This window comes from Hevea brasiliensis, chromosome 15, assembly GCF_030052815.1.
Source record: "Hevea brasiliensis isolate MT/VB/25A 57/8 chromosome 15, ASM3005281v1, whole genome shotgun sequence".
Taxonomy (NCBI): Eukaryota; Viridiplantae; Streptophyta; class Magnoliopsida; order Malpighiales; family Euphorbiaceae; genus Hevea; species Hevea brasiliensis.
The window spans coordinates 58,008,710-58,030,293 of NC_079507.1; the positions used below are offsets into that span (position 1 = coordinate 58,008,710).

General features: G+C 35.7%; 3 protein-coding genes across 6 annotated transcripts; 1 reads left to right on the forward strand and 2 right to left on the reverse strand.

Moving 5' to 3' along the window:
* The first annotated feature begins 895 nt into the window (after positions 1 to 895).
* On the forward strand, positions 896 to 2,409 carry LOC110658878 (loganic acid O-methyltransferase). Of its 2 annotated transcripts, XM_058136623.1 has the most exons (3): positions 896 to 1,030; positions 1,195 to 1,857; positions 1,942 to 2,409. In XM_058136623.1, the coding sequence occupies exons 1-3, from the start codon at positions 986 to 988 to the stop codon at positions 2,287 to 2,289; spliced, it is 1,056 nt and encodes a 351-aa protein (XP_057992606.1). In that variant the 5' UTR covers positions 896 to 985; the 3' UTR covers positions 2,290 to 2,409. The 2 variants fall into 2 exon arrangements, with proteins under 2 accessions (XP_057992606.1, XP_057992605.1); XM_058136622.1 differs by having other exon boundaries at positions 1,195 to 2,409.
* A 156-nt stretch (positions 2,410 to 2,565) lies between these two features.
* On the reverse strand, positions 2,566 to 11,526 carry LOC110658863 (RNA-dependent RNA polymerase 1). 3 transcript variants are annotated; one of them, XM_058136621.1, is made up of 6 exons: positions 11,369 to 11,490; positions 9,834 to 9,955; positions 8,490 to 9,015; positions 5,407 to 7,301; positions 4,829 to 4,979; positions 2,566 to 3,773 (listed from the first exon to the last, which is right to left on the reverse strand). In XM_058136621.1, exons 3-6 carry the CDS (start codon positions 9,003 to 9,005, stop codon positions 2,937 to 2,939), a joined length of 3,399 nt encoding a protein of 1,132 aa, XP_057992604.1. In that variant the 5' UTR covers positions 9,006 to 9,015; positions 9,834 to 9,955; positions 11,369 to 11,490; the 3' UTR covers positions 2,566 to 2,936. The 3 variants fall into 3 exon arrangements, with proteins under 3 accessions (XP_057992604.1, XP_021672327.2, XP_057992603.1); XM_021816635.2 differs by lacking the exon at positions 9,834 to 9,955 and having other exon boundaries at positions 11,369 to 11,526; XM_058136620.1 differs by lacking the exons at positions 9,834 to 9,955; positions 11,369 to 11,490 and adding an exon at positions 10,798 to 11,246.
* Positions 11,527 to 17,395: 5,869 nt separating this feature from the next.
* LOC110658847 (uncharacterized) lies at positions 17,396 to 20,964 on the reverse strand. The gene is made up of 7 exons (XM_021816610.2): positions 20,325 to 20,964; positions 19,739 to 19,825; positions 19,572 to 19,616; positions 19,375 to 19,470; positions 19,132 to 19,233; positions 17,710 to 17,864; positions 17,396 to 17,612 (listed from the first exon to the last, which is right to left on the reverse strand). The coding sequence occupies exons 1-7, from the start codon at positions 20,889 to 20,891 to the stop codon at positions 17,531 to 17,533; spliced, it is 1,134 nt and encodes a 377-aa protein (XP_021672302.2). The 5' UTR covers positions 20,892 to 20,964; the 3' UTR covers positions 17,396 to 17,530.
* Positions 20,965 to 21,584: the final 620 nt, after the last annotated feature.

A 21,584-nucleotide genomic window follows, 5' to 3' on the forward strand; every position in this document is an offset into this window, starting at 1 on the left:
GATAAATCTTTTTTTTTTTTTTAGATAATCGGTTAGTTCAATTGATTTGGTTTAAAAAATTGAATAAACCAAAATTTATAGTAAATCAAATTGAATCAAATTAAATTAGAGAGAAAACGGGATGAAACTTATTCGGTTTGATTCGATTCAATTTTTTAATTTGAACTTCATCTTAAAATTTTTTTTTAAGTTTATTTTATACTTATTTCAAACCTAATTTTAATTATATCTCTTGTTTTTAACTTTAATTTAAGGCTTAATAACAGTTAATTATTTAGTTCAGTTTGATTTTATTGGTTTTTTTTGAAAATTAAATTAAATGAAGTAAATTTTTTAAAATTAAAAATTAAATTAAACTCATTTATTAAAAAATTAAATTAAATTTCTGAATTAAATCGATTTGATAATTATTCGGTTTGAATAAGAGTCTACTCCCTCCAAATCGAATGAATTCTTAAATTCATGTGGTATCAAACTTGGCAACGGCAAGGCATTAGTGCATAATGGTTTCCAATTATTCCAAAATGGCATATTGGATCTTGCGATAAAACCCATCAACAAAAAGATAGAAGACCCGATGTAATCTAGGGCAACCGTCTGATTTAACGTTTTGTTTTATTTTATTTTTTGAAAATGTCTGATTTAACTAACGTTGTTATTTTTAAAGAACGTAAAGATCATGTGAAAGAAAAGAATAGGCATTGAAAACAGAAACAGATGAAAATGCAGGAAAACTTGGCAAATAATACAAAAATGAAAGCATAAATCTCATTATCGATGTTGTCGAATCAAGAAGTGTCTAAATCCATCTTTTGCCCAATGATGACTAAAAGACACACACAAAAGTTAGTTGAACATAAGTCATTCTTTTGGAAAAGAATCTATGTTAGGAGGACGGCCACCCCCACCTGGGCTATAAATTTTTGTTCTGCAACTGATAGAGCTAAGAGATAGGCGAGTGTTACAGACAGAACCAGAGTTGAAGATGTGTGTCAAGGCCACCACCAAGAACGCTGTCAATTGTCGACAGGTATGCATATTTATCTTCACTTGTGCACTGGTTATACAAGATGTCAAACAACCTTTTTCTCTTCCAGAATTACATTGAATATATTGAAAATATTGATGTATGGCAACCTGGAAAACTGAGGGCATTCGATGGACTTTTCTTTTCTTTTTTTTTTTTTTTGGCAGAGACCAGTCATGGTATTTGTTACGGAAGTGATTGATGAAACGATCATGGAGAAGCTTGAAATAGAACCATTTTCATCTACTTACAAAGCATTTTGTGTTGCGGATATGGGATGTTCAGTGGGCCCTAACGCATTCTACAGTACACACAATATTCTTGATGCTGTGGAAAAGAAGTTCATATCAGAAGGCTTCACTCCTGATCAAGTGCCTCAATTTCAAGTCTTCTTTAATGATCTTCCTTTCAACGATTTCAATACTCTTTTCAAGTCTCTCCCTTCCAAAAGAAAATACTTCACAGCCGCTGTACCGGGATCTTTTCACGGCCGTTTGTTCCCTGATTCCTCTCTGCATTTTGTACATTCCTCTTATGCACTACACTGGCTTTCCGAGGTGCCTCAGGAAGTGCAAGACAAGGATTCTCCAGCATGGAACCAAGGGAAGATTCATTACACTAATGCCCCAGAAATAGTAGTCGAAGCTTTTGCAGCCCAATTTTCAAAGGACATGGGGACGTTCTTCGATGCCAGAGCAAAAGAACTCGTGGAGGGAAGTATGATGGTCCTAACCATGCCATCAACTCCAGATGGGATCCCACTTTCCAACGTACCGATAGGTATATTGTTGAATCATTTAGAGTCCTGCCTAGTGGATTTGGCAAAAGAGGTAACCCTGATATCAACTCTGTCACTGGTCTACCTAGAACGTATGTTGTTCAATTCAATTTATCTGAAGCTCTTCCTAGTGCAGGGATTAGTATCTGAAGCTCTTGTGGACTCTTTCAACGTTCCAATGTACTCTGTGACGCCTAAGGAGATGAGACAGATTGTAGAACGAAATGGGTGTTTTAGCATTGAGAGAATGGAGCCTACGGATTGCGTACCTGATCCTGACAACCCAGCTACTGGATATTCAATCACAATGCACTTGAGATCTGGGCTGGAAGGAGTCATCGCCAGACACTTTGGAGCCGAGATTATAAACGAATTGTTTGAACGATTTCTTGAGAGAATGGATGATGTGATGCTGTCCTTATTATCATGCTACGCACAAGGATCTCAATTAACTGTTATTCTAAAACGCAGATGCCACAATTGAAAGCTACCGTAAGAGCAAACCATTAATGCAGCTTTACTTGTACGTCTCAATAAATGTGCAAAATTGTGAATTGCCAGGGAACTGGATAAAATAAACTTGGGACATTCATAGATTTCTAAATAGACCTTTTGCAGTACATGACCTTTTCCAGATCAATTTTTCGATCAATCTGGGTACAGTTGATCAAAGGATGGCATATCCTTCACATAACGGGACATACCTTGAAAATGGCTGATTCACACCTAAGAGCGGATAATGCATCGAGAATCATGCAAATCACACAATCTTTCAACATCTTATATAACATAATATTGCCAAATTAGTCATGCCAGCTCTACCACCCTATGAACATAAACGTTTACATTATTGAATTACTATGTAAACACACATCCCAATCAGCCTTCTAAAGCTCAAAAGCAGTCCACATCTAAACAGACGATATATAGGTGATAAATATAAGAACTTTATGCTTTCATTTGTTCCCCTTGATCTGGATTGGCCTGTTATAGAGACCCCGCTGATAGCTGTGACCCGCTGATAGCTGTGAAAGTGAAATCAATTAATTCCCTGGCAAACTGAATATAGACAAGCTCCTGTCATAGAATTAAAACACACGCCATACATATCTTCAAGTATTTCAAGACTTGTCAACTCAACTGCAGTCCAAGATTAAACTGGCGTTCCAGAGATGACAAATGTAGAGACCTTCTTATACTTGCTTTGTTCCTCTTGATCTCGATCAGCTTGTCATAAACACACCATGGAAAGCTAAGAAAATGATCTCGTCCCATTCCCTCATTGTAGCAACCCCAGTAACTAGGATGATAGGTAACATAATACCAAGCTGAGGCTTTTGCATATACATCATCAGCTTCAGAATCCACTCTACTTCCCTTTTCATTAAACCAGGACCTAGCTTCTTTCCTCAAGGACCTCACAGCCATTCCAATTGCTTCTGCATCCCTTCTCTTGGTGAAAGATTTTGACATTTTCATAATATTTCCACCGAGAATTTCAGCCTCAGTTCTGATGCCATAATAGTCCATATGATTGCCCAACTTAAAGTCATAACTGCTTTTGTAATAAAAGGCATCATCTATGTAATCCTCATAGCCATCAACTTCCATATCAGAGTCATAACACTGCTCCGCCACTTCCTTAGTAAAGGACTTGATAGAACTTGCATGCGGTGCAATGTCTCTCACTTCCCGAAAAAGCTTGCCAATCACATTCTGAGATTCATAGGTGGGCTTGTCAGGCTTTTCCATAAAATCAGGATATTCTTTGACATGTAGATGTGGAGGTATTACAGCTGGTACTCCAGTTTTTGGAAAATCAACTGCAATTGAAAATTTACGTGCAAGTTCTATGCATGGATCACTCATTGCTTTGTAATGTTCCCTATCAGCAAAGACAGTGTGAGCATTAGAGATTATTCCCAAACTGTCATTTACAATGTAGTTGGTGAAATACTCCTCAACTTCCTGTAAAAACAAAATGAAAATCATTAAATGAAGGGGAAATATGGTTTCCTTAAAATAGCATGGGAGAATCTATAGGGAAAACATATGTATATCCCTTTTTTTTCACTGTTCAAACACAATATAGAGACAAATGTGATTGGTAGCATACGTACACTACTCGCAAATGACTCTGATTGACAGTAAAATATTCTTCTGTGATTGAAATATGTACTTAAATATTCTTCCCTTAGAAACTCTCTAGCATTGAGCTACACTTTTTATTTTCTTTTCTTCTTTGTACCAAGAAAGGATATTGATGCAGACTTGGTGTCCAACAGAGTTGAATGGCGAAAAAGATACATATAACCAACTTCAACTAGTTTGGGATTAAGACTTGATTGTTGCTGTTGTTGTTGTTGTACCAAGAAACATGACAGAGTTTTCAGTGTCCCCTTTTAAACCAGAACAACACATTGTGCAAAAGTAAACAAAAGAACAATTTATCATTGCGCCCTAAAATAACCTGAATAGGCTAGGAAAGGATAAAACTACTAGATATCATTGTTAGATAGTAAACATTGAAATCTCCAGGTCAAAAGTGTCTCTTTGAAGTTTTTAATGAGATTCAGAAAATTATCAATTGGCAACTCCCTTTCATCTGCTTCTTATTTCTTGCGTAAATTATGTCAATTGTTGGTTCATCTAAAAAATTTTGTATTTGTTCGCTAACAGAATAGACATATAAGTGTGAACACATCAGGTGAAAAGTCCACATAACTGACTTTGATACATAATAGATGCAGGTGTAGTAGTACAATCATGGTCACGCAGAAATAAGGCACTTCGACTAAACTAAATAGAAAAATTGTTGAGAAATTGGTACAATATTTCTTAGTTATTGTTGGGCAGGAAAAAGCAAAAACTAATAAAACATTCAAGTATGCTAATTCTAGAATTTACCATACAACAGAAAGCATTTGATTCATAAATTTAAGCACTGAATAACTTACCAGGGAGGAAAACATGATCACTACATTTGATAATAGATAATTTGTCAAATGCTAACAATGTAATACCTCAATCGTAACATCATGATCCAGCTGCATAGTTGGCTCTGGCGTATAGTCCATTGGTGCAATTTGCTTATGTGGGATTAAACCCGTATCCCAACAGACAAAGTAGATATCTCCATCCAAATCACTTCCAGAACATTCATTTGGATGAGGTCTAAGATTATAATTCAGATATTGATGTCAATAAACTGTTTTGACACAGAAATTTCTAATAAAGCAGCATCATAGTACAAGTACTCTATTACTCTATTATGCATTAGAATTTCAAAAACAGACATGGCTGATAGATTAATGTATTCAGAATGTGGCCTAGGGATGCACAAAGAAGCAGGAATACATTATTTTGTTCATATGTTGCATTGTGAGAACCCTACTTTTGCTGTCCTTCAAAGAAGCCTAACAAGAATATTGAGTAATTTAATTAAGTTCTTGCATTAGCCTAAGTATATTTGCAAATTTATACCATGCTTTATGATCAAATAGAATTTGGTGGTGACAACTCAAAACCAGAAACTAAATTGACAACATACGCTAAGAATGATCCAGCCTATAAAGCTGAGTGAAGAAACTGCAAAATCTACCTTTGTCCTTTCTGTGGAAAAACAACACAATCCACCATATGGTACAAAGCGGGCACATTCACAGCGCTTAAGACACGAACATCACCAGGGTGCAAGCATGGGTTCTTAGCTACAACCACCTTTCCCTCAATCACAAAATGCTGGTCAGATCCACTACCTCCAAACATGTTGGAAGTATCATATAGCCGCATATGTCTAGTACCAGAAAATTGCACGAATACCTGTCCGTATTCCAAAGTTCTAGTCTCATCTAGACATCCCATCATAGATCTTCCATTTGGAAGAAAAATCCTAGTTTTCATCCGCAAATCAAGCAATTTTGATGCCCGGAATGTTTGGAGCATCATTGAAAGGAATGGTTCTGCATCGGGCTTATAACCACACAAAAGCATTTCCTTCAGAATGTTAGCAATCTCTCCTGGGGACATCAAATCCAGTGCCTCCTGTGCCCTTAATGGATCTGTTAACATAGCATTAAGTTGATCAACAGCCTCTCTTTGTTTTTTCTCAAAAATATAATCTGGAACACCAAGGGTAGACAGAAGAGTAATCAGTTGCCGATTCAGAAAACAAGGCTGATACTTGCTATACGCTAAAACATCCAGTTTTGTATTTTCAGACTCATACTTGCACATGCTCTTTCTCAATGATAATTTTTTTGAAGAAGTTGGATCAACTGCCACGACACCTTTATACCCACCATATCTAATTTGAAATGCAGATGGCGTGAAACCTTTACAGCGACATTTCAAGGCCACCCTCCTAGCAAATTCGGCAGATATTTTCCCAATTCCATCAGAGAACGTATATGTAGTTCTGCCCCTTCCAATCTCTATGTCAGGAATAATTTCAATTTCATCTCGACTAACACTCAGGGTTTCAGTGGATGAGCCGAAGGACTGACCCAGTCTAGCAGCATATTTAGCCACATTTCGTATCTGACGGAAGTTGCCCATCCATTCCCTTATATCTGCAGCAGTCAGACCATATCTTGAAGCAAACATCCAGCATGAATTTTCCCGCAACTGACTAGACGAAAAGGCAAGGAACTCAAACTTTTTCTTGTCAATAACTATTCCATTTTGAAGAGTAGAGAGAATCCTTTTATAAATAGCAGTTCTCCTATCCTCATTTTCAGAAGAGGCTCGCGGAGATAAATTTGTTGAATGAATTTTATCCAACTCTTCGTCAACAAAAGACACGCGAAGAAAGTTATTGAGATCTTTCTGATAGTGGCGTAGCACACGGTTTGAGACATTAACCTCTGGACCACAAAAATACACTTTACAAGGTGTTATTTGAACCCTGCGCACATATACCAAACCAGTATCTAAGGATATAGAAGGCGATTTTGGATGGTTCTTAGACATAAGATACTTTCTATACTGTTCATTGAGCCACCTAGAAGGTTCATAACAACATTCTTTCAAGTGAAAAAGTTTCTCAAGAGCATGCTCTATGCAGACAATATTCATTCTGCTCGGATCAACCAACTTGTAAAAATTAGCATCAAGTGCTGGCCCTGGAAGGCACCCATTCTGAACCAACAAATTAACCTGAAATAAGATTTCATATGGCAAATCGAAACCAGAGGGAGGACCCACAATGGGAACTAGATCCAGATTGCGAGAAAAAGCAGAACCAGTCTGTAAAACAAAATTTCCTTCAGTTTCTTTATAATAAGCAAAGTTCTCCTGAAAATTTGGAACTCGGAGACTGGAAGGAAGTTCCAAACATAATGCAGCTGAATGCCCAATAAGGCATGATGGAGTAAAATCAGTTGTCCTGATCCACTGGTCATCTGGGACATCCTTAAAAAAGTTGAAAAGTGGATTCTCATACACATTCCATGACGGGCGTATATCTTTCTCAAAAATCCGTGGTGCTCCATATAACTAAAAAATAAAGAAAATAGCCTTACAATTTGCATTTGAGATCTTGCATAAGATACGTGATTGCACAAATAGTTCAACCATTATATGCATCACATTCAGACAAATGAAGATTTCAGTCCTAAGCCAATGCTATTAAAAGCGCATAAGGACATGGAAAGAAGAAGGAAACAATTTCACAATAAAATAATAGCATAAAGATTTCAATTCCCAAGTGAGGATATTCTTGGATTCTACTTCCATTATTACACCAAATCTGCGAATCATAAAGTAGGACATTTATGCCAGCACACAAAAGCATTCCAGCCTTATCACTGGTATGAAAAGATCCACAAACAAGTAAACCTTAAACAAGCATCAACACTTTTCAATTCCTTGAAATAGATTTTTTTTTTTTTTTTTTTTTTTACAACTTTGATAAGAATACCAAGTTAAGATCTCTACCATCAAGAGTATCTTACTTTGTTCTTTTTGGGATACATGGTAACCTATGTAACATAAGCAAAGGTAGGTGTAATCCATGTACACAGAATGGATCCAAGTGGCACACTAAGAATGAAAAATTGCAAAGTAAAACACTAAATCTAAAAGAGTGAAATAATGGCATGCTGAAGAAAAGAACCAGCAAAACAAATGCAGTCTAACCAACATCCAAGAATTCGGAAAAGACAATTTACAATTATAGCTCATGTGCTCTGCATCCCACATGCACAACAATCCTTCTTTAACCATATCTTCCACATCAGTACATGTCACATAATGGCACTACTGACTATGCTAATCAGTAATCCAATCACTAATTATTGGCCTGAAATCTACGCTGCACTTCAAAACAATACAAATTTTTATGTTGAAACAATTGGATTGAGATAGCCACCCATAAGTAAAGACACCAAAACCTGGAACAAATGAGAATTCTAAGCTCATGTCTGGCTACCCAAAAAACTTTAACCAACTTACTATATTGAAAAGACTTTCAGTTTATTAGAAAAGCCACAAAGACAAGAATATCAAAATTACGTAGAGACCACCCACACTACCTCTCTTCCGTGCAATAAATAATAAGGCATATAGGTATGTCAAAGGTTCAACAAAAAAAATAAAGGCATTTTAAACAATAATAAACATATCTTCTAGAGTATAAAGAAAAAATAATTCAATCATTCCAAAAATAGAACATTTGGAACCAACCTGAATCACAAGATACTTCACAAATTGACCACGAGGACGATATAGCTCTATCTGCCAAATGTTCTCATAGGAAAGGTCAAGCTTGTACTCCACGTGATGATGAGATAGATAAAAGTGCAATTTTCTCATTCCAGATCCAAAATTCACTAAAACATCTGTACCTTTCCATAGAACATAAAATTTTTCTTTTGACAACTGACTTCCAAAATGCAGTGTTATATGTTCCATACTGTGCAAAAAGGTCCTGGGCTTTGGTACAATATCAAGATCCATCGGCCGAGCCTTAATATATGAAGTACCATACCAAAGTCGTTCATTAGTCAGAGAGAGAATATATTCAGCATCTCTGACGGTCATGAATTGAACAATAGCATATTTTCTTGGACCCCCATTTTTGGTTTCCCTTATCTTGATGGCAAAAATTGTTCCTTCACCTGTATGCATTTCCAGAAAACTCTTAACTGCATTTGCAGTAACACTAGAAGGGAATCCATACACTTGAATTGTCTTACCCATCCAAGTAATTCTGTAGTCAATATAGACAAACAAATCAGCCACTGCAAATATAGAAGATCCAAAAAACTTGCAGAGAAAGATACATTTCACAATGAAAATAATCATAATATCAGCATATCAGTTTTTTGTGGAGATTGTCATACAGTTGATCACTTAGAAATTCTAAACAAAAACTAGGAATTAACCTAAGAAAAATAAAATTCCTAAAATACTCTTAAACTTCCTAACTCTACAATGACTATAATTCCCAAGTTTAATCCTTTTCCAATACCGCATCACATAATCAATTCGGCCCCAAAGTTTAAATTGGGTCAATTGAGCCCCTACGATCCAAACTTCAGCCCAAATCAACCCAAACTCTAACAAAATTACACGCTGTTAATCTCTAGTCAAGTACTTGGCACAATGCTCTCAAAAGAAACTAATCCAATAAAGCACGTATTCATACAATGTATACATTTTGAAACAGAAATCAACAACACCTCTGAGATCAACACTCTTATATAACTAATGCGTACAGAAACCTCATAATTGGAAGAGCGTTGACCCGATTAGAAAGGCAAAGGCAGTAAATGTAGGGACGAGTTTTGGGTCCTTCGGGCAAACTTTGAGTGCATCTTAGCATCATCGGCCACTCCCCCCTAAAATAAAAAAAACCCATCATCCATGGATCCCACCCTCAAAAATCTTACCAAACCCACCTCTACCCACCCAGACACTAAAAGCTCAGATCACATAATTCCTTCTAAACCTTCCTACATTCAAACCCCTTGTCAAAACTCAACCCAAATCGTAAAGTAAACTCAGTACAACCACCCAGAAACCCACCAATAATCCACCCCCTCCTAGTGTAGACATCTTTTTGAAAGCCAAATCCATGGATGATTTTTTTGGGGGCTGCGGGCTTTCAATCATCAAGCCAAAGCACCAATATCCAAAATGAATCAAATCTGTTAAGATTTGGAATAATATAAAAGATATGAGAAAATAAAATGAGAATGAATTAAATGGTACAACTACCAAAAGGCTACGCCTGCAAACTCAAACCTCAAAAGGCCATATTCCATTCACTTGTGTGTGTAATATAGTATATATTTATACAGAATATGGCTGCTATCAATAAATTATAAATCACTTATTTATACAAGCATCAATCAAATCATTAATTTTACTAATCAATTACAGATTTTTTCATAATCATGAAATTCTTAAATATTCTCCCTCAAGTTGTACACTTCATGATCATTCAACGCACTACTTGCAAATGGTAAAGATGAGTAATTGAATGAAGATGGAATGATCATCAGTGCTAATTGGCAGAAATTGAATCGAATCATCAAAGTTTTGATGCTTTAAATGGAAAACAAATCACTTGAAATATGAAACCATGTTAAAATGAAATGAATAAAAAACTAATAATTAGGCCAAATTTGAAGCAAGAAATAAAATATTAACAATAGATTAGAAGTTGATATTTGCACTCTTAAATTGGCTTTTTAAAATACAAATGGTGCCAAAGGAAAGCCATTGAATAATGATTTGCTGGAGTAAATTGAATCAATTCGATTTGATATCATGTCAAAATTTAGAAAAAATATATAAGATAAGAAAATAAAAATAATGATAGAAAAATTTTCGTGGTTCGATTGATGAGAGGCTACCTCCGCAGACACAAAACCTCAAAAGGCTATATTTATGTATAAAATAGTATCTAAGAATTCATACTTATAATAAAAAAAAAATACAAAATATACATGATATGCTATCAATAAATTATAAGCCACTCACTTACACAATCATCAATCAAATTATTAATTTTATTAATCAATCATACGATTTTCTCATAAAAATGGGATTCTTCAGTAGAATCATCAAGGGGCAAAAGAGAGCAGAATCGCTGCAGCAACAAAGGAAGGTTCTAAAGAGAAGGTCAAGAATGTATCATCCAAAGCGCAGGTAGACAAGAAAAAAGAAAGTTCAAGAAATTCTAGCGAATGAAAAGAAGCAGGAAATATACGCCACGGTGAAGGATCTAATTTGAAGGGCTTGATATTAAGAGGATGAAAGTTTCATTAGTGGGTGGCAGAAGAAGATCCTTCTGTGGCTCGCAGAAGAAGATCCAAAACTGCTCATTTAATGGCCGCCTTTCTTCACATTCCAAACGCAAACGTGTTTTACAGTTAACGTAAGCCGAAATTAAGAGATCAAAACTCAAATCATCTAACTTTAAACATTAAAAACCGAATTAACTATTTGTACAATCGCTGGATGGCTATTTTGCCCATGTCCCCCATACAAAGAATCAACATGATATCACAATTCACATCAAGATTTGAGAGGTTCTCACCAGAGATGAAGAAAACCAGAGTATCAGTATCACTCACAGCAAAAGCCAACGCTCCTCAATCCTCTGTCCTCACTCCTCAGTCTTCGATCAGTCTTTACTCTCACCAGTCACCCTTTAGTCTCCTCCTATCAGTCCAAGTCAATTTTTATGTTAATATTGCAAAGGAAGCAAGGCCATGATTCCCTCCATCGCAGCACGCTTCATTTGCTGACGTGTCATGATGACGTCAGCTTACGGTAACGCTGTCGAAATTTGTTTCGTTTCCATTTGGGAAACTAAATTTACAAGAGACATGAGTGCATCTGATTTTATCTATTGCGAGCGTGAATGCGTGATTAGTGCTGAGGTGCATATTCAATAAATGAAATTCTTTTATTCTTTAACCACGTGGCAAATGCTTTGATTTTTATTGGCTAGTTTTACTCCAGCGTCACCCACAACCGGCAAAATTATCATCGTCACAGTAGGACCACCCCTCCTCCTAAATTGGATACTAACTAATCCATCTTTCTAATCACTCGTATAATAAAGCCTTACGGACGCTAAATTCATGGAATTTATTAAAATTTATAATTATTATTATAAATTCCAATTTAATGAATTTATGTTGTAATTTAAAATTTCTAAAGCTATGAGTAATTTTTTAGGTGAGAAAGATTGGGGAGTGGGTTTCCAGGAAGGTGGATGGCAAAGAAGGAACTGTGTTTGGAATATGATTAGGAAATTTCTTAGCCAGGCTAGTCTTACTTTATTACTATATTATATGGCTTCGGACAGATTTCTGTTGAAAATGACCTCCTCCTAATAATTTATGGGTCCCCTTCCAACTTACCTACGAAGTTGCTGCTGGAGTTATCGAGTGTGCACCACCTTAGCTGAAACCATTACCGCGTGGAGGAATCGTGGGCTTTCCGTTCGTGAAACTCAAGTGTCAACTTTCACTGACAGAGGGGATAAAGCGTTATGCTTTTGAAATTATTATTAAGAAAATAAATTTTTTAAAAATTAATTTAGAATTAAATTAAATATATTTTAATTATCAAAATTTTAAAATAATTTAAAAACATTACCTTTTTTTTTTAACAACTTGCAATGATATTAGAGAAAAATACAAAGTTGTTACAAATAAAAGATTTCTCATGGAGCATTTTGGAAGCCAAGGTATAAGCTATAGCATTAATGACTCTGGGAACAAAATGAAATTGAATAAAGGTAAAAATTTTAGAAAAATAAAGTGTAATACTCATAATTTTTAATTTATTATTTTATGAATAAATATTGATATTTTATTTTAATTAAATTTTGAGAAATTATTTGAAATTTTTCGGATTTTAGAAATAGAGTTCCATTTTCTAAAAATATAAAACTTTGATGATTTTTAAAAATTAATTTAAAGACCACGTAGCAAAATTAAAAATATATTTGGAGTCTACTAATTTTTTTGAGTTTTTTAAAATTTTTTCGAAATTTTTGGGTCTTATTTTCAGTCCCAAGGCAGAGTAAAAATTTAAAATTCTGTATCCTGAATCGGACCGGCTGAATCGAACCAGACCGTATCGGACCGATCGAATCGGATCGGCCTTTCTTTTCTTCTTCTTCCCTTCCCCGCGCGTCCCGACCTCTCTTCTCCTCTCTCTCTCGTTTTCTCTCTCCTCCCTCCTCCTCAGGCCGCGCCACCACCACCCAGCCTTCCCCACCTCGCCGGCGCATCGGCCCAGTGCCTCCCCACGGCCAACCGACCCTCCAGGAGGCCGGAAAAACGCGCGCGAAGACTCACCTGTGCGCGCGGGCAGTTTCGGCTTCCCGGTCGAAATTCGACAGATCCGGCCACCGATTGGGCCGGGTCTTGTGTCAAACACCATCTACACCTCGAGAGCTTTCCAAGAACACCAAAATCTATCGAGCGGTTTGCCCAATTTTTGTCCGGGAAGTTTTAGCCCATTTCAATTTTTGGGCTAGATTTCTCACAAACCGTGAATCCCACGAGAAAACCGAGAGTACCAGAGCGCTCCACTTGTCGAGAGCTTCGCGGTAATATAAATTTCGAAATTTTCTGATACCGTTTTTTGGTGCGTCCCACGAAACTTCGTAGTATTTTTCTGAGTATTAAATGAGCTTAGAAAATTTCATAAATATTATATACTAACTCCCGTGTTGTGGGCTTCGTGTAGGTACCTTCAATTTTCGGAAATTCGATAGTTGCCCCGGTCTGTGAATTTCTGGCCAGACAGATAGGCTACCGAAAAAGTCTCGGAATTGGGTCGAGATCTTGGCTACCCCACCGTTGTCAGACGTCCCGAGTGAATTCCGGAGATCGGAATCAGCATAGGTAAACCCAAACCTTACTTTTTCTTAATTTTCTAGTACTTGAATGGGATTAAAAATCCATAAAATATTCGTGATAGCTCATAAAATTATGATTCTTTTTGCATTAGCTTAGTAATATTGCTAAGGACCGCGGGCAAAGTTTTAGAATTTTTAGAGCTTATTTGGGTAGTTTTTGTAAAAATGATTAATTATAAGGACTAAACTGTAATTTTACATATTGTGATTGATAACTGTTTGAATGGGCCCAGGAGGGGCTGTGTGATGTGATTGAATTGTGGATATATGGTTTGTGAATATAGAAGTATGTTTTAAGCCCTTTTTTCAGGTTTGGTAGATCCTAGGTATAAGGGAGACTCTGCCGGATTTTCGAAAAAACTTAGGATATCTTTGATCTTTTTCTTAGTTTGTATTGAGTCAAATTTATTAAATAATTATAATAAAATTATCAGGTGATCCGGGACAGCCTTCCTCCTCCGCCCAGCCGCCACAGTGACTTCGATTGAATCTGTGAGTAAAATATTAATTTTAATTATAATTTCGATATTATTATATGTTTAAGAATGTCCATGCATCACTTATAAATATGTATATATGTAGTTAAACTCTAGACACGTTTTATATTGCATTCACAACTGTTAAAGTGCCATGGATATTGTTGTAGTAATTTGGAGCAGTGTGCGTGAGTTGGCATGCGTGTGGTGTGGTGTTGGCTATGGACAGGACGGATAGACATGGCTTGAGATCTTCGCTGGGACCTAGTCCTTCGGGGTAGACACGGCTTGAGATCTTCGCTGGGACCTAGTCCTTCGGGGTAGACACGGCTTGAGTTCTTCGCTGGGACCCCGATTTGGTTTATTAATCGAAAGTCTGAGCTTGAGTTCTTCGCTGGCACAATTTGGATTAAGAGGGCTGTATAGGGGATCAGCTTCCATATATGTATTGTTTGACATTATCAGGTACGTGAGTGCTCCAAATTACCTTTTTGCTGTTATGATGTGAAAATATTGACGATGTTGCATTTCACTCTACAGGGTGCATTAGCTTTGGATAGCTATAGAGATTATGGTTAAAATTGATATTTTACTCTTTGAGTTGAACGCTCACTCCTGTTCATTATTTTTCTAGGCTATAGGAGGATATTTGTTGTAGTTAACCTGCTTTTCTTCTTCGCAGGTCATTTATTAATATTTGTGTAATTCTATTAACTCCTAGAATTTTTGCATGTGTTAGAAACATTTATTTGATTTGGGTCTGTAATATAATTACCATGTTGGATCTATAAACTTATTATATGCATGTATGTTGGACTGAATGAGGGAGCTGAGCTCCCATTTATTTTTGTGACATTTGAGTACGTGGAGGGTGAGCTGAGCTCCCCAATTGATTATATATTGTGTTTACAGGTCCGGTGAGTCAAAAACTCCCCGTTGAAAGGTCCATTTTATAGCCGGACTCTGTCCAGTTGAATTCTTGAAATTAGGCCCAAATGGGCCTTAGAGTTGGGTTGAGGAATAGTTAGGCTTACCACAAGCCTCGGGGCCCAGGTCCTAGTGCCGATCCGGTCCATAGGTTGGGTCATGACATAAAGTTTTATTTGTTTTATAGAAAATAATTTATATATGTAAAATATTTTTTATTGTTTGGTTGTAATATTAAATTAATGACATATCTTTATTTCATGTATGTACAAGTGTGTTCACATTTTAATAAAATTATCAAATTTTAAAAAATAGAAAATGACTTTCTCTCTTAAAAAATGAAAGTCATTTTCATTAAAAATAACTTAATTTTCTTTTTGACCAGGAAAATATTTTCTATTGATCAATTTTACTGAGTGCCTCAAACACTAGAAAATATGAAAGGAAAATATTTTCTTTAAAACAAACAGAGCCTAAGATATACCATTAATCAAACTATAAAGGTATAAAGAGATATGACCTCCTTGCATAGCTGCAATTACCAATTGAGTATTTTTCTTCTATCAAAACTGATAAAAAGGATCTATTTTTAGTTAGAAGAACAATTTCTCCACAAGCGAAAGTTTCAAGGATAAGAGAGTCCATTATACCATGAATTTGTTTGCAAAACCATTATACGTTGAGAGTTCTTAGCAATAACAGCTACAAAGCCTATGTTTCTAAGAGAATTAACTGATGCATCAAAATTCACTTTGAAAATGGATGGAATGAAAGGTGTCCAATGAGTAAGAGGTGAAGAAGTTGGGAAAGCATCAAGAGAATTAGTTGCTTTCATAATAACCTCTTGAGAAGACCATTCCTTGATGTCAAAGATTCAAGCCTTTCTATTCTTCCAAATATACCACAAAAGGAAGACAAGTAATTTAGTGAAACACTTATGATTCTCATGAGATGCAATACCATCAAGGAGTTCCAACTAAATATCTGGTATGGAAGAATTGAGTAGCAATAGAGTGCGAATTCTAAAAAGAGAGTGTAAGCATATTTCTATCGCTTTAGGACAATGAAAGAAAAGGTGGCCTAAGGATTCCGTCCGACCACAGTTTGCATTCTTTTGATATCATAGGAAAGCGCTGGAGTAAGGCTCCACAAGGCAAACGCTCCTTAAGAAATTTTCAAAGAAAAATAGCCAATTTACTTGGAAGATGCATTTTCCAAATTGAAGTGCAAAGGCGATCATTAGCAACAAAAGTAGAAGGCCTCCGATTTGCAGTAGGAGTTGAAAAAGTAGCATGACTAATATATCTAGCCACATGGTAACCTGATTTAATTAAGTATTGGCCATTTTTGTTAAAATGCCAAATCAATTGATCCTATGTACAAAATAGAGAAACTGGAATGGAGAGGATATTAGCAACTTCTTCAGGGAGAAAATTTTGCTTGATAGCTTGAATATTCCAAATAGCAGCCATAAGATGCAAGAGATCTGAAACTCTATTAACAGAGTGTTATGAGGAAAAGATTGATTGGCCATTCCCAACTCTCCACCTAGTTCCTTTTTAGATAATCTGTCTACTCTGAAAAATACTCGTCCAATCAAAAAGATGAAGTACTACTCGTAGGAGCCTCAATAAAAGAGTGAAAAGAAAAATACTTACCTTCATTTTAGCAAAAAGAGACCGTGGTTGAGATAGGAGATGCCAGCCTTGTTTAGCAAGTAAGGCTTGGTTAAAGAGTTGTAAATCTTTAAATCTCATACAACTTTTTTTTTTTTTTTCGATTCACACATGGAATGCCAAGAAACCTAATACAGCTTGAACATCTTGTTTTTGACCCTACCAAAATTGAGCAACCATTCTGTTGGCGTCATTACATAAAGCCACTAGAAGACAAAAGCAAATCATCGAATAAACTAGTATAGCTTGAGTAACAGTTTCATTAAGGATTTATTTTCCACCTTAAGAAAGTAATTTTCTTTCCACCCAGCTGTTTGGTTTTGGACTCTTTCACGGGTTAAAGCAAAAGGCTACTTTGGTGATTCTATGCTTGTTAATTTAGAGCAGATCGATCAGAAATGATCTAAAGATCCCGTCTAGTCCTCATATCAATGTGACCAAGTTACCGAACTGGCGGGCCCAATGATGACAAACGTGATGAAATGCTACCATCCCATGCTTTCCCTTTCTTGATCTCAATGTGCTTGTCATGTACACATTGTCTTAGACATAACGGACTCTTACAAGTTGTAGGACTATTATAACAAGATTTTATAGAATGGAAGGCATAGGATACAAAACTTAAACCAAATTTGCTCAACCTCAATGCAAAGATAAATATCCGCAGCTCAACAATAAAATTATAAATGATACAAAATCACCTCGTCTCACCAGTGATTAAACATGATACAAAACCCAACACTAAAACTAATTGGACTATAGCAGCAACTCAGCTATCTGAATGGCATTAAAAGCAGCCCCCTTGCGTATTTGATCTCCACAGACAAAGATATCCAACCTGCTTGGAATTCCAGAATTAGTAAGATGATTAAGATTGTTAGAAAGGATATACAATTATTTAGCATAAACGCAGATGGCCCATAAATGAGTTTTACCCATGATTCCCTTCTTGAGACACATCCCTGCGGATTCTACCAACTGCAACATCATCTTTGTTTGATACCTCCAATGGCGTAGGGAAGTGATTTGATGCACGGTCATCAATAACCACCACCCCAGAGGCTTTCTTCAGAATATCTCTTGCTGTGTCCTGCACCCACAATAAATTTACTAAATTAAGAGTTTGCTTAATTTTTAGAGAGGAAGAAAGAGACCAAAAAAAAGCAACTACACACAAAACATAGATTCTCTCTAACGGATTCAACTCAGTTTAGTTTATGGCAGTATCTACATGCAGCCAAAATTTCTGCGCAAAAATAGAGATATAATAAGCTCTTTGGCTACCACAGCATATAGCAGCATTAAATCAAGAGATTATAATCAACTCTTGAACTTCGAAGCCATGAAAACATTAATTTATAACAAAAAATGAAGAAGAAAAAGTAAAAGTTCCCCTATCAAACAAGCTTTTATCAAAATAAACATGTTTATTTTAAATTTTTTTTTTAAGCACAGTATTCCCTCATTTACACAAAATCCTCAGAATATATATGAAAAACACGAAATTGGCATTCACAAATTGTGGAGCATAGGGTTTCCTTCTAACAACAACTTAACTCAGAAAATTTTCTAATACCATTCCATGCAATAGGTGAGGTCAGCCATCAAATAACCCTCAATTACTAATGCAACAACTGTAGAGAATAATTTTAAAGATATAAAGATATACCAATGAACAAAAAGTTCTCCAAGTCTCACAGAAAATTATTAGTAATACAGATAAAAAGATAGGATCTCACTGGGCAAAAAAATATAAAAGCTATCACACAGACAGGCCCATCCCCTCTCTACCTTACTCTGGCTTTTCCATCCTCAACTAGAAATGTATCCCATGCATATTTTAAAAACTACATACATAAAATGAAGACAGGCTTCAATTACTCATTGGCCCTTACAATTCTAATTTATCCCTTTTGACAAATGAAAATCAGAAGCTTAGGAAGAAGAGCATAATTTTAACCATGTAAAGGCAGTGTTCCGTCAAAGAGGTATAAAAGAGGTAACAAGTTTTAACCAGAAACCAATTTAAACTACTTTTCATGGTTAAAATCATTGGCGACCACAGCATGTAAAGTACAACAATTGTTTTCACTTCAGCAGTCCTTTATTAAAATAAAAAGACAGAAAATCAAAATAAGTGAAGGAATCAAATAATTTCATTCAGGCATTCATTTCGGCAAATAAAACAGGAGAAAAAAGCAATGATAATTAGCACCTCTAAGTTCCAAACATGTATCATTACAATTATACGAATTAAGAAGAATTTAGATGAAATAAATGAATGGAAAACCAAAAATTAGTGTCAAGAAATTATTTGCTGAGTGCAGATACATTCAAACTCAGCATCATTAAATTACCTCATCAAGGGGCTTCTCAAATTGAAGATTAACACTTTCAGCATGTGCGCGCATGACAGGAACTCGGATACATGTAGCAGTGACTTGAACATTCATGTCATTCTGAGAAATAAAGCAAAAGGAAATAATATACACAAGAATTAAAAAAAAAATTAACAAAAATTCAATAGAAATTTCAAAACCAATCATGATCTATCTAATGAGATAAGAAATGAGAAGAAAGGCTCCGCCTTTTGAACTTACCCAAATTTTTTGAGTTTCTTTAACTAATTTCATTTCCTCTTCATTGTATCCATTTGATAGGACCGGTGCATTATGTGAAAATAAATTAAAAGCATACTGCATATCACACACACTAAGAAATTAGTTTGGAAACTTGATTGCACACAAGTAATTTCCAACAAAAATATGTAGGGATATTGTACAACAAATAGACAAACCTGTTGCTTAAAGATTTTGCACGTGGGTGGTTTTCCTTCCAAGACCTTATTAACAAAGAAAAAAAAAAGAATAAACTTTCCAAAAGATAAATGACAAATAACATGACCAATATCAGCTACAATAAAAGAAGCAACTAATGATCTAAAATTGGATGGGAAGAACAAACCTCACGAGTCTGCAGCTCCAGCTCCTCCATTGCGGCAGCACCAGCACCACTGGCTGCCTGATAAGTACTAACAACCATGCGTTGCACCTTCAACACCCAATAACCAATTGGAATCAACAACAAAAATCTCATGGTAAACCTAATATGTTGCTAAATATCAGCACAAAATTTAAACTGCTTATGGTTTTTTATTTACATGTTGGTAATTCTGTGAACCAAGAAACGATATTCTTATTAGCATACCAGTATTATATAAAAAAGCACCTACATGCTCTCTACCTGGAAGAAAATTATTAGAAACTTGATTTTCTTTCAGGTCAACCAAGATTCTACGAATGGTTTAAGCTATATATATATATATATATATATATATATATATATATATATATATATAAATTCAATTCAGTAGCTAATAAGAGACAAAGACTATCACAAGTTTAATTATAGTAGCCAATAAGAGACAAATACTATTATTCATTGAATTACTTCATCCCTGTATGCATGTAAGTTTAGCATGTGAAGCATGATACAGCAAGACTGAAACAAAAAACCAAAAAATGGGATTCACTTCGTTTGTTCCCTTTACCTTGGCATGTCTATGCAAAGGTGTGGCAGCCATCAAACAGATAATAGTAGAGCAATTTGGGTTCGCAATCAAAGCCCCCTTTCCCATTCCAACCTTAATCCCTTCCATAGCCTCCGGATTCACCTCAGGAATCACCAGCGGAATCCCCTCATTCATCCTAAAAGCCGAACTATTATCAACCACAACCGCACCCTTCTCCACCGCCACAGGCCCAAACTGCTTACTAATAGACCCTCCAGCACTGAACAGCGCAATGTCAATCCCATCGAAGCTCTCCGCTGTCAGTTCCTCGATCGTGTAGTTCCTGTCCTGGAAAGAGAGCTGTTTCCCAGCAGAGCGTTTGGAGGCAAGCATTTTGATAGAGCGATAAGGGAAGTCACGGTCGGATAGGACGGAAAGGAATTCCTGACCCACTGCGCCTGTGACGCCCACGACGGCGAGGGAGGGGGCGTTTTCTTGGAGGGACATTCGAATTCTGGAAGGTGAAGTAGTAAATTTTGGTTTGGGTTTGAGGTAGATTTTGGAGAATAGATGAGTTTGCTGGTGCGGGTGAGTGAGAGTCGCCATTTGAGACAGAGAAAGCAAGAAGTTTAGGCGGCTGAAAGAGACGATGGGGTTTTAACTTTCTAAGTTTGAAGGCAGAAACAGTATTTAAATTTGGGCCTTGTCTTATTTTTTTTTTTTAAATCTAAAATCAAACTGTTTAATGCTTAATTTAGTGAAAATCATTAAAAAAAATGGTGAAAATTAACATTTTAAATTGTGAGGGATTTTTATAATTATACCCATTAGACAATTTTAAAATTTTAAGTTTGGTATTTTTCTTTTTTTATTTTTTAAATTAATTTATTAAAAAGAAAAAAAAAAGTTGATAAATATATGAATTTTGTTCAGCATAAAAATCATATAATGGGTTTCTTTTCTTTCTTTTTTTTTAATAGTGCTTTCATAAAAATTAAATTTTTTTGCTGAATAATATCGGCAAATTATTTTATTTGTGTGATAATATAGTAACAGGAGAAGACTGCGCTTTCTGTGTGATCAAAGAAAAGGTGACTGAGAAACAAGTTAATACTTCAAAATCTAATGACTAGAGTCTGCTGGGTTTGCAATCCAATGACTACATTTGCTTGATTAAGCATATGGTTTCTTATTATTTTATATTTTTTAGCCACTATATATATACAACAGGCCTAAAATCATGTATAAAATCATCCAACAAGTTTATAATAATAATAATAATAATAATATCACCCAGCA